General features: G+C 30.9%; 1 protein-coding gene across 3 annotated transcripts; it reads right to left on the reverse strand.

Annotated features, from left to right (window-relative positions):
- Positions 1-1,009: 1,009 nt before the first annotated feature.
- Positions 1,010-6,235, reverse strand: LOC114173410 (putative alpha,alpha-trehalose-phosphate synthase [UDP-forming] 9). Of its 3 annotated transcripts, XM_028057786.2 has the most exons (5): positions 6,046-6,235; positions 5,779-5,834; positions 2,158-4,170; positions 1,757-2,030; positions 1,010-1,677 (listed from the first exon to the last, which is right to left on the reverse strand). In XM_028057786.2, exons 3-5 carry the CDS (start codon positions 4,140-4,142, stop codon positions 1,354-1,356), a joined length of 2,583 nt encoding a protein of 860 aa, XP_027913587.1. In that variant the 5' UTR covers positions 4,143-4,170; positions 5,779-5,834; positions 6,046-6,235; the 3' UTR covers positions 1,010-1,353. The 3 variants fall into 3 exon arrangements, with proteins under 3 accessions (XP_027913587.1, XP_027913589.1, XP_085526059.1); XM_028057788.2 differs by lacking the exon at positions 5,779-5,834 and having other exon boundaries at positions 6,046-6,204; XM_085669933.1 differs by lacking the exons at positions 5,779-5,834; positions 6,046-6,235 and adding an exon at positions 5,224-5,380.
- Positions 6,236-12,187: the final 5,952 nt, after the last annotated feature.

The following is a 12,187-nucleotide window of genomic DNA, read 5'->3' on the forward strand; positions in this document are numbered from 1 at the left end:
AATATGGAAAATAATTTGAAAGAGAATTAAATAAATTAAAAGTTAAGAGCTGATTCAAGTTGCTTAGAACATAATATTCATTGCAAGCATCATATAGGTTATAAAAATAGGGTCTGGACATCTTACAAGACTTCCTTGTTGAAGTATAATTTAATTTTATATAATTTAAGACACCAAGTCACAAGAATAAGGAACACATTTGTTTGTCTCGAAAATATATACTTTTGCGAATAACCAAATAAAACACTAATTAAAGTGTGAGTTATATAAAATTCTTCCAAAAGTTGCAAGATTTTAATTGTGATGTTTTATCGAACTTTTATAGTTCAAATAAGGTAGTTACATATATTTAGAGTAACAAAGTGAAAGTAAGATTATGATGAATGAATTAATTATTATTTTGATATTTGACGTAATTTTGTGTATTTTAAAACACTAAATCTTTATTTAAAAAGTGTATAAAGTTAAAATTAAAATTAAAATGTATATAAGTATTAAATTTTACTTAGCCCAGTTAAAATGCATATATACACACCTTTGATACTTCTTACAATATTGTGTTCATATTATTTGTTGGTAAAGCCTGAAAATATCCTAATGTTCTCCAGAACTTTGATTGTATCTCATGCTTTTTCTACATGCCATGTCTTTACTCCAAAGCTTTGATAGCATGTCCAATTTGATTCTTAGGGTTTTAGGTCTAAAATTATTAATTACAAAATTAATAATTAAATATTTGGAAGGAAATAAAATGTTATCCAACAATTTGAGTGGATTGAATCAAAGAATATTGTGGTGTTACATCAGAAGAAATTACAAGGAAATATTTAGTGTAAAACCATTTAGCTCAATAGTTAGTATTTAGTATTTGACTTTGTGAGTGAGGTTGGAGTGAAGGTTTAAAGGTTAATTTGAAAGTTGGTTTTGTATGATTGACCTAGAATTAAAGAGTTTTGAATGATTGACTTAGAGTTAAAGTTTACTTGAATGTTAAAGTTGAAGAAAGATATCTGAAATCAGATGAGATGGTGATTATGTATAGTGAAGAAAAATAGTGTAACTGTACAAGCTATTGGTGCCCCATGTTGAACAGGGCAAAGATGTGTATGGTCTACAGTTCTAAGCACAACTAAAGCTAAAGGTGGCACCAGCAAATACAACAATTAATGTAACCATGTACCTGAGAAGAATTGTCAGTTCATTTATGAACCGCACTATAAATGCTTCCAAAGCCACGCAAACCGGTTCAGGTGCAACGAATCCTATCTGCAACACCAAGGTCCCACCATATGAAAGGGTAACACTAATAACCTAACATTCCCTGATTCACATGTCAACAATCCTCCCAATAACTCAAGCCATGCTTTCAAAGGAAACTTGGAATTGTGCTAGATTCCTGGGCTTTGGTTTAGATGAAGCACCGAGGCCATGAAGCAACTTCGTGACATCAGCAGAATCATCCAGATAATATTTCGCCTTACTGGGTTTCTGACCAACAGTGCAGGCAAAGATCTCTGGAACTACCGGTAATGATGGGCATGAAACTGTCCTTAATATGCTCTCAAACATGTCTTCATCGGAAATGTCATCTCCCACACACATAACAAAATCTGGGGGGTTACCACCATTAACCATAGTGGAAAGAATCTTTTCAGTTACCAGGCCCTTGTTTAACCCCTGCAGATAATAGAGGAAGACTTTGATAAATCCAATGAAGCTTAACCAGGGGGTAATATAGAAAACTCAAGAACTGTACCTGTGGCTTGACTTCAACAATATGTTGGCCCCGGGTGACAACTGCAGGTTCATTGGCAAGGACACTTTCCAGATGATTTAACAATTCTTTGGCCTGGCAAGAGCCAAAATCAGGGTCCGCATCTTGATGATGCCACACCAAAGCACTTTCCTTAGTTTCAATATTAGATCCATCAGTTGCCTCCGTATACAATTGCATGACAGGTTCCACAATCTTCTTCCAATCAAGATCAGAAGACAAGTGACTAGTTTCCCACTCAGAGTCTTTGTTCCACCTGCAACCACAAAATGAAGAGTCAGACTTTTTTGTTTTGTTTTGTTTTCGGAGGAACCAAAGAAGGAAGGGAGGTGAGGGGGCGTTCAAAATATGGTACCAAATATTTCTAGAACTTAAATAAATACCTTAAAAAGTATCCATGTTCGGCAGCAAGTCCAATCATTTTGCATGAACTAAACCAATTACTTAAAGAATCTCTTGACCTTCCACTCACAATGAAGAGTGTATTTTTAGGATCATTACACATGTCATTTAGCACGGATATGACTTCAGGGCTGGGGGTCTTGTTTATAGAAGATTTTGATACGATAGTACCATCATAATCAAGAAATATAGCTCGTTTATCAGTTCTTTTGTATGCTGAAACAATGTGATCAACAGACAATTTTCTAAAACCAGGAGAAAGAGAAACAACTCTAAACCCTAGGCCCAAACCCATTCCCCAGCACCTTTTGGTGTAATGATCTTTGCATGCTCTCTCCAAATCCTGCATAAAGCTGCGTGCCCAATACGCCACATCATGAGAACTGATGTACCGGTAGTGTTTCTCGTGCCTCAATTGCTTCTCTGAATCATGCATAGTAATAGCTGAATACAGAGCATCAGCCACAGAGTCTATGTTCCAGGGATTGACCCTGATTGCTCCACTTAGAGAAGGAGAACAACCTATGAACTCAGACACAACTATCGTGCTCGTACGGGGAGAATCACTTTTTCTACTCAAAGCTTTATCCATCTGTGCAGTTCCTTGTCTGCAGACAATATACTTGTATGGGACTAAGTTCATACCATCCCTCACAGCATTAACAATGCAACATTCTGCTACAGCATAATAGGCACTCTTTTCAAAACGAGGAACAGGACGGTCAATGAGAATAACTGGCTGATAATTATTTGAGCCATAAGTATCATTAATCCTCTGGGCAATTAAATATGTTTCCCTTTTTGCTTCCAGAACACCCTTGCCTGAACTCCTAGCAGGATTCACAATTTGTATCAGGACAACTTTGCCCTTCAAATCTCGATTCTGCTCCAGCAGCTGCTCAACAGCTAGAAGTTTTAGACTGATGCCTTTAAAGATATCCATGTCATCAACACCAAGAATCACCTTCCTACCCTTAAACTCTTCCTGAATTTCTTTCAGTTTTGCCGATGTAGATTGGAGATTTAATACAGATTCAAGCCTACCCATATGAATGCCTACAGGCAAAATTTTGATAAATACAGTACGCCCAAAGTAATCAAGTCCTATATGCCCACGTTTAGATTCGTAGTCAAGACCTAGCATTCTTTTGCAACAAGAAAGAAAGTGGCGAGCATAATCAAATGTGTGGAAGCCAATTAAGTCAGTATTCAACAAGCCCCTCAGAATTTCATCCCTTACAGGCAAAGTTCGGTAAATTTCAGATGAAGGGAACGGACTGTGAAGAAAGAATCCAAGTTTAACACGATTATATCGCTTCCTCAGGAATGTAGGCAAAACCATCAAGTGATAGTCTTGAACCCAAACAAAATCATCATCAGGATTGATTATTTCCATAACCTTGTCTGCAAATATTTTGTTTGCAGAAACATAAGCCTTCCAAAGCGTGCGGTCAAACCGCTCACCATGATCAGGGAACATAGGTAGCATGTAATGAAAGAGAGGCCAAAGCTGCTGTTTGCAAAAGCCAAGATAAAAGTTTTTCATGAGATCATGGGGTAAAAAGGTAGGTATGCAGTTAAAGTCCTCCTGCAGTTTCTGAGCAACTACTTCCTGCTCATGGGCCTCTATTTCAACCTTGAGGGATCCCACATAGATCACCTCAGTATCAGAAGGAAAACCATCTTTTAATTGTAACAGAATTGAATCCTCATCCAAACTGAAGCACCATTTACCAGTGTCCGTATCTCTCTTAGCCTGCAATGGCAACATGTTGGCCACAAGGATTTTCCGCTCCCGGTAACCAGAAGAACTAACATCGGAATCACCGTCATATCTACCAGAAGCATCCAGGTCAGAAATAACTCCAGGAACTGTCATAATCCTTGGAATAGTTCTTTGTGTAGGAGGCATATCAAGTAAACCTCCAGCTAAGTCTAGTAGGTTAGCATATGATCCTGACGCCATGAATGATCCAAGGTCTTTTCTTTAATGCCTTGAATAGTATGAATTCACACACAAAAGTCAGTTAATAAATAAATTATAAGAAGAAACACATATTCTAAATGGTATCCTACAAAATATTAACAGTAATTGTGCAGAATTATCTACTATTATTGGCCCTTATGAATCTTTCCAGGCACGTTTGGTGGCTTCGGTTTATAAAGGCACTTGAACAATAGCAATTAGCAAAACTTTTTTCTATTGTGTCAAAATAATAGTTGATAAACAATTCAACAATGCTCACAATAACAAGTTGCAACTTAAAAACATAGATTTCCAGCCTACATAACAACAAATAAGATTTTCTCAACATAACTATGATGAATTGATGATCAAGGCAGTTCGGATTATGGACTATTGACTGATAAACAGCAGAAGATGCTTTACAATAATCCATATGGGAATGCTAACTCTAATAAATGCATCTAATGATAATCATTTTGGACAACATTAAAAGGATCATTAGAATTGCTGAAAACAAAACGTAATTATTTCGCTAGCAATTAACAATAACTAAGTACGAGTAACATTTATTTACCCCTAGGCTCCCCAATCCCAAAGAAAAGTAAAGCAAATGAACAAATAGCCATATTTGTAAACCCTGGAAAGCAAGTCCAAAAATAAAATCTTAACCATGCATGATGTAATTTTTTCAACAGATTGAGGAACATGCCAACTTTAGTACTTACCAAAAGGGAACATTATCTCCACAAAATTCAATCTAAGCCACGCATCCATATAAACATAATTGTAGCACTTCATCGGTATTGACACTAGAACTTAGAAAACAATTGTTGGACTCTAGATCAATAATTCTGCAACGACAAGAATGGGTAGAGGAGGTGTTTTTTAAACAAGAATTTCAATTCTATCAATAAATTAACTGTTCTGTTTAAGGTACATCCTCGAATCATGACGAACCCAATCGATCCATTTTCCATGGACATACATTCAAAGGTAGTACATAACAATAATAATAATAATAATAAAATCAATTCACACAAATTATATTCCCCAAAGGTTGCAGACACAATTGAATACGCACCCATTCTCATAAAATTGACTCCAGAGCCATACAACAAAGCCAGTACAGTTAGCAACAAGCAACACGGAAGAACTCTCTTGAATTTTGAGATTTCAATGAATTAGAAACAAGTTTGAACTCTGTTGAATTTTGAGATTTCAATGAACTGGAAACAAGTTTGAACTAGTCCAAACTTGAAACAACGACAACGGGAAGCCATGATTGTGCTTGATGAAATTGGATAACTACAATCAAATAATAATACACATCGGGCCAAAAAAACTAAACCAAAATACATTGGTGGAGATTCCTTTTAGCCGAAGGGTAAATGCTTTCTGCTGTAGGGGACAATAGCATGTCTTGAAATAGAAACAAAGAGACAAATGGAAAACACGGAAGGCACACATAACACCACTCGTTGAAAAATTCATGTGAACCCCAAGAAGCTCAAACCCGTAAAAGAAAAAAAAAACTTCAAAAATAAATATTAAAAAGTAAACCAGAATAAAAGAAAATACACTCTATCAAACAACCACAAACTAGTAATAATAGATTTAAAAAAAAGGAGACACACACCTTAAGCAAGTTTAAGCTATTAATATTGAATCACCACGTTACCATGCTTCAATAATCTGAAAAATCAAAGTTACAATATATAATTAACAACAACTCGAAATTGCAAAACAAATAAAATAAAATAACAGCATAACAGTCTATTAATAAATAAAAGTAAAAATGCGAAGGATCGGGACTAATAAGAATTTAGCAAATAAAATAAAATAAAAATCAATTCAAATTATAGACCTAGAAAAGAAAGAGAGTGGAAAAGCTGAAGATGATGACCTTGAAAAGGTGACGATGAAAATTTGACGGCAAGTTAACGGCGGAGATTGATCTGAGAGAATATGAAACACAGTGACGGAAAGGGTGTAGACGCTGCTGCTTTGCGTTGCAACGAATTCAGAGAGAGAGAGAGAAAGTGAGTTATTGAGAGTGAAGGAGAAGAAGATTGCGAAGAGGTAATATTTTATAGCAGGGGTCACTGTACAACTACAACTTCAGTGGATAGAATTTTTTTTTTTTATTATTATTTTGTTTTTCTAGAATGAAAAATAAATAAATAAATCCATTTGTTTTTTGTTTTGTGTGTAGAGTAGCTACAGTAGACATCGGTTTCCATGTTACAGCATTTTGCCGCACTTCAATTCAATGGATAAGGATTTCCTTTTCGTATGATAATAACATATTATTTAATACACATTTTCTTAATTTAAATTTAAATACAATTAGCACATTTTTATACTAGTTATCAACACTTCATGATATCTTTTAACAAATACAATTGCAAATCTCTTCTATAAAATGTTAAAGATTAAACATATGAATGTAAATAACGGAACAACAACAAAACAAAAATACGAAAAGTGATTTGCCAATGAAAAATAAAATTATCCTTAAAAATAAGTTATATAGTCAGTGTTAAAATGAAAGTTATAATTAGATAAGATAAAATGGTTCGGTTTGATTTGTTTTGACTCGATTCATTTTTGGGCAGTTGAAAATAGATTAAGTTGAGCTGCTATTCTTTTTTTAAATAATTATTTATAAAACTTGTTTGTATATGTATTTATAAAAGAATATTTAAATCATATTTAATTGTATAAGTATTTTTTAAGTTTTCAATTAATTAATTAATATTTTTAATTGTATAAATTAAAATAGTTATTACTTCTGTATGTTAAATTATTCTATTATAATTAATAATTAAAACTTAATTTGTTAGTGTTAATGTTTAAATTATAATAATATTGTATATTTAAATCTTTATAAAAGTATGATATAAAAAATTTAATTTTTTAATTATTTTTAATTTTAAAAAAATAAAATAAAATCAGGTCAGCAAGGTCAGGAAAAATCTGACTCGTCTTTGACATACCAATTTGGTAGATTAGACATATCAACCCAAAACAGACGACAAACAGATTAAAATTTTTAACTCAACTTATCCCATTTTGATGAATCGGACCCAACCCACGTTACCACCTATAATTTTAAATAGTTCATTATACAAAAGTCTATATACAATTACAAAATCCAACAAAAATATTCCTAATAATTATGGATATTAGAAACGAGTATTTAATTTATTTTTAAAATTGAATGACTAAAATAATGTAATTAATGAAAACACATTGATATTGAAAAAAATATTTAAATTATATATTTTTTGCATATTTATTTTAAATTTTAATTTAAGTAATTAAAATTGTTTTTTAAAAATTATTTTTTAAATTTATATTTTCCCGTATAATTATTTTTATTATATTGTGTTTTGTAAATTCGTTTAGATACTTTTGTAGTTAATATTTTATAGTATAACTTTGAAATAATCTTATTTTAAAATATAATATCATATATAGTGAGTGGTAAGAAAATCATAGGTTTAATTATGCCTTTGGTCCCCATTTTAGAGTTAAAATCTCAAGATGGTACCCAAATTTTTAAAAGTCTCAAATTGGTCCCTTTTTTTTGTTAAAACGTCTCAAGTTTGTCATTTCCGTTAAGTCAAGGTTGACGCTGTTAGAGGGAGTGTCACGTGTCAGTTCCTCGATTTTTTGAATTTTTTTTATTATTTTTTTGATTTTATTTTTATTTTTTTTTTTGATTTTTTGATTTTTTTTAAATATCAAAATATTGCCACGTGTTAAATTGTCATCGTGCCACATGGCAGTGTCAGAGTGATGTGGCATTGACAGTGACACATGTCAGTATGATGCCAAGTGTCATTTCCTTAGTCTCAATTTGGTCCCTTTATTTTAATTTGTCTCAATTTAGTCCTAATTTTTGTAAAAATGAGTAATTTTTCTCTCTCTCCAAATTGAAACAAAAATTAATTTTATATAAATGTTATACAAATATTTTTATTAAATTTGATATTTTTATTCAAATTGATATTTTTATTATATATTTTTAACATAGCTAAGTTTATTTAAAATTGTGTTTCACATTCAACTTTACTTAAAATTGTTTTCAAATTTCAAATTTATATGTGTTTTATTGTTACATGAACTAGTTAATTTATGATTTTATTTTTCTATTAACATTATTTTCTATTAACAACTTTAAAACAATTTTAAATAAAGTTCAATGTAAAATATTAATTAAATGAACTTAATTTGGATAAAAATATTTACTTCAAATATCAATTTTGATGGAAATATTTGTGTACATTTATATAGAAATTAAATTTGATTTCAATTTGGAGAGGGACAAAATTGCTGATTTTTACAAAAATTGAGACTAAATTGAGACAAATTAAAATAAGGGGACCAAATTGAGACTAAGAAAATGACACCTGGCATAATACTGACACGTGTCACTATTACTGCCACATCACTCTGTCACTGCCACGTGACACGATGACAGCTTGACATGTGGAAATTTTTTGATTTTTTAAAAAAAATCAACAAATAAAAAAAAATCAATAAAATAAAATTCAAAAAATCAAGGAACTGACACATGGCACTCCCTCTAACGGCGTCAACCTTAACTTAACGGAAAGGGCAAACTTGAGACATTTTAATAAAAAATGAGACCAATTTGAGACTTTTAAAAATTTGGGTATCATTTTAAGATTTTAACTCCAAAATGGGAACCAAAGATATAATTAGGCCACAATCATAAACATTTTTTATGCAAGATACTGAGAGGTAAACACAAGTAAAATAACCGTAACGCTTTTATTTTAGATGGAGTGAGTATGGATAAATACTACACATGTGTGTCACATCCTACTCTTCATATTATGAAATTTATGTTGGTCCTCTTAATCAATTATTATCATGTTTGAACTGTTTAAACTATTATTTTTAAAAATAAAACATATTTTTAACTATTAGAAAATAATTGTCAAAATCATTGAAGGGGCACACATGGTGTGGCTTTTCACTATAATTTATTTATTTATTTTCAACTAAATAACGACTACCGTTGAATATAGGGTGAATTTTCTCGAGTTATTTTGAAAGAAAAAAATATTGTCTTAATATAAAATGCATTTAATACTTTGTAAACTATTTGTTAAAAACATTTATTCGTGCTCTAATTTTAAGCTTAAACAGATTCACTATAATATCATAAAAATAGTTAGTTCTTATAAATTTAGATAAACAAGTTTTATCTCTATAAAAATAAAGGATACAGACAAACAATATATTTTGGCAAATTAATAGCATTATACTAGCAACTCATTAATATTTAACCATTACTTCCTTGACATATTAAAATCCTTCAAATCAATATTTTAGCAAAACTCATTGTTTGAATGAAATTCAATAGAAATCACACCTCATAACCTCTTATATTTTGGCTAAGTGAAATTCAATAGAAAAAATAGAGAACCAATATACATTATAATACTACTACAAAGTTAATAAATTTTTTAACAGAAATTAACCGTCTACAAAGTTAATAAATACTTTATAATACTAAAATTAGAAGAAAAAAATGCACTATAACTCGATTGACCAATAACATTCTAGTTTATTATATACAAATTATAAGAAAAAAAAATCATTAAACTATGTGAAGTCACTTGCTAGCTTGTATAACATGTTTACATAAAATCTATCAACTTTTACTTACATAATAATAATAAGAGTAAGTTAAGTTCAGATAAACTTCTATATAACCACTTATTCTATATAATCACTTATGAAAAAAAAAATTCTTTTATAAATTAAAATCAATACATGTATATGTTGCAAGTTGCACAATTGTTCTCTAAGACGTTAGGTGGGTTAAGTTACAATTCAAGAGTGAGATTTCTAATGAGACAATTATTGAGAAAAAATTTGTTACAAGTGACTTTAATTGTTGTGTGATAGAGGTCAAGTGAGTCATGTCTCAATCAAATTGTGGCACTTAAAATGTTATAATTAAGCAAAAAGAGTTGCGTCGTGACTAATAATTATAGTTTTCTGTCTAGTCGTGATATCCGAAGTTGGTCAGGTCACAATTGAATCATGACGCTTGAGCAATACAAAATTAAATAAAATATATCTAAAAAAATTATTACAAATTAATTTTATACATAACTTAGTTTTAAATTTATTTATTTTCTTTATATAGACAAAAGCATATCCAAAAATCATGTTGTGTTTCTCTAAACTTTGACGAAAATGGAAAAATAAAAATAAATAACAAGACTCGAGCAAGAGGTTGGAAATTTGAGAAGCTAAGTCAACTTGACACTACACAATGTTCTTCGAAGTTCCCCTTTTGGATAACCATAAATATCATATTCTTAATTTCAAAAGAAGCACTAATTACACTTTGCCACTATCTTTACCAACTATACTTCTTCACACATTCTATCATTTTCTTAATCACTATTTCTCCATCTCTATATTCTTTCTTTTCAACCCTTTCATGTAACTCAATTTTATACTTCATCAATAAATAACATCACTTCACTGTAATAAGTGTAATTATAAAGGTCAATCATTGTTTGAAACAGCTGAAATTTGTTCACTTTTTTTGAAATTATACTTTTATGTAAATACTTCTTATTTTACATCCAAATAAAATCATTTTTTTTGAAGCCCGTTTCAACAAACATACTAAATAAAAATACTAACTATTATTATACATATACAATAAACTATTAGGATGATTGAATTTTGACAAAACATTCTAAGTATGGGTGGCAATTAGGGTCTGACTCGTCAGGTCGGTCGGTCGGCAGGCCTACGGAAAAAATGCGGGTCGGGCCAGGGCAATGAGCCCGCAGGTCTGCAGAGACTCGACCCGCATAGGCCTGTGACCCGCGCGGGCCGGCTCGCAAGCCGGCATAAAATTAAAAAAAAAAACTTTCACTTGTGTATATTAATTACTTCTTTTATGGACTCTTGCATTAACGTTTTAAATTCTTGTATAATTGGAAAAGACAAGTATTATGTAATTTTTAATTTTTAATGTGCTAAAATTTAAAGAATACATTGTGTATGTCATAGTACGAATATGATGAAAATGTTGAATTATCAATTTAATATCTAATTCCCCAAAGTTTTTACTTAATTTTGTGAACTTCTTAAAGTTTTTCAAATTTTAAACATTGAAATTTTTATCATAAAAATTAATAAAAAAATAAAAAAAAATGGGTCGACCCGCAGGCCAAGTGGTATGTGAGGTGGACCAGTGTTTTCGGCCCATATAAAATATACAAGACAAGACGGACTAATTCGCGTTGTGCGGATCTTATGCGGGTCGGACCTAAACGAACCGAACCTACCCGCATTGTCGCCCCTAATTCTAAGAATGTAAATAGTCGTAGTTTGAAAATTTGGAATGCTGAGTACCTTATCATTGAAATAGATGGAAAGTGGTAAAAAAAAAGATGGATTAAGTATGCAACACAGAGATGAAATAAAATACCTTAACATAATTTAATATTAAGGTATTAATTTATATTAACATAAACCATTAATATAAATTAACTATTGTATTAGGGTAATCCGGTGGTTGGGTAACATTTTAACGATAAAATTGTTAAATCTTAAAAGGCAAGTTTGGTTGGTGGCTGACACAAAAGAACCAATCTTGGATCATATGCCTATTTATAAACATTAATTAGCTCTGAAATAGAGTTTGACTTCGACATTAAAAGCTTTTATTTTTATAATGATGACAATAGCATTGGAATATGTAGTTTTAGGCAAATTATTTAAGTTTTTTTTACTATTAACTTAATTTTAGTGGTGTAATTAATTACAATTAAGAAATTTGATGATGAGAAGATGTTGGCAACAAGTTTTTTTTTTCACTTTTCAGTCTAAAAACAACTTATAAATAACGAGTAAGAACAAAACAAATGGTTGAATCTAACATCACAATCACATCATTGTAACTTTTTGGTGTAAATTTTCAAAGAGAAAAGACATATACAAATATGTTTTGTTCAACTCTAACCATTTTTCGCATCCTA

This window comes from Vigna unguiculata, chromosome 2, assembly GCF_037176805.1.
Source record: "Vigna unguiculata cultivar grain cowpea cultivar isolate G323 ecotype 2 chromosome 2, ASM3717680v1, whole genome shotgun sequence".
NCBI lineage: Eukaryota > Viridiplantae > Streptophyta > Magnoliopsida > Fabales > Fabaceae > Vigna > Vigna unguiculata.

Excerpts from the sequence above, each read along its gene's own strand:
- LOC114173410 (XM_028057786.2), bottom strand. The coding sequence starts at position 4,142 with ATGGCGTCAGGATCATATGCTAACCTACTAGACTTAGCTGGAGGTTTA. Across the intron at positions 2,031-2,157 it reads GAACATGGATACTTTTTAAG|GTGGAACAAAGACTCTGAGT; the intron begins GTATTTATTTAA and ends TTGTGGTTGCAG. Across the intron at positions 1,678-1,756 it reads TTGTTGAAGTCAAGCCACAG|GGGTTAAACAAGGGCCTGGT; the intron begins GTACAGTTCTTG and ends TATTATCTGCAG.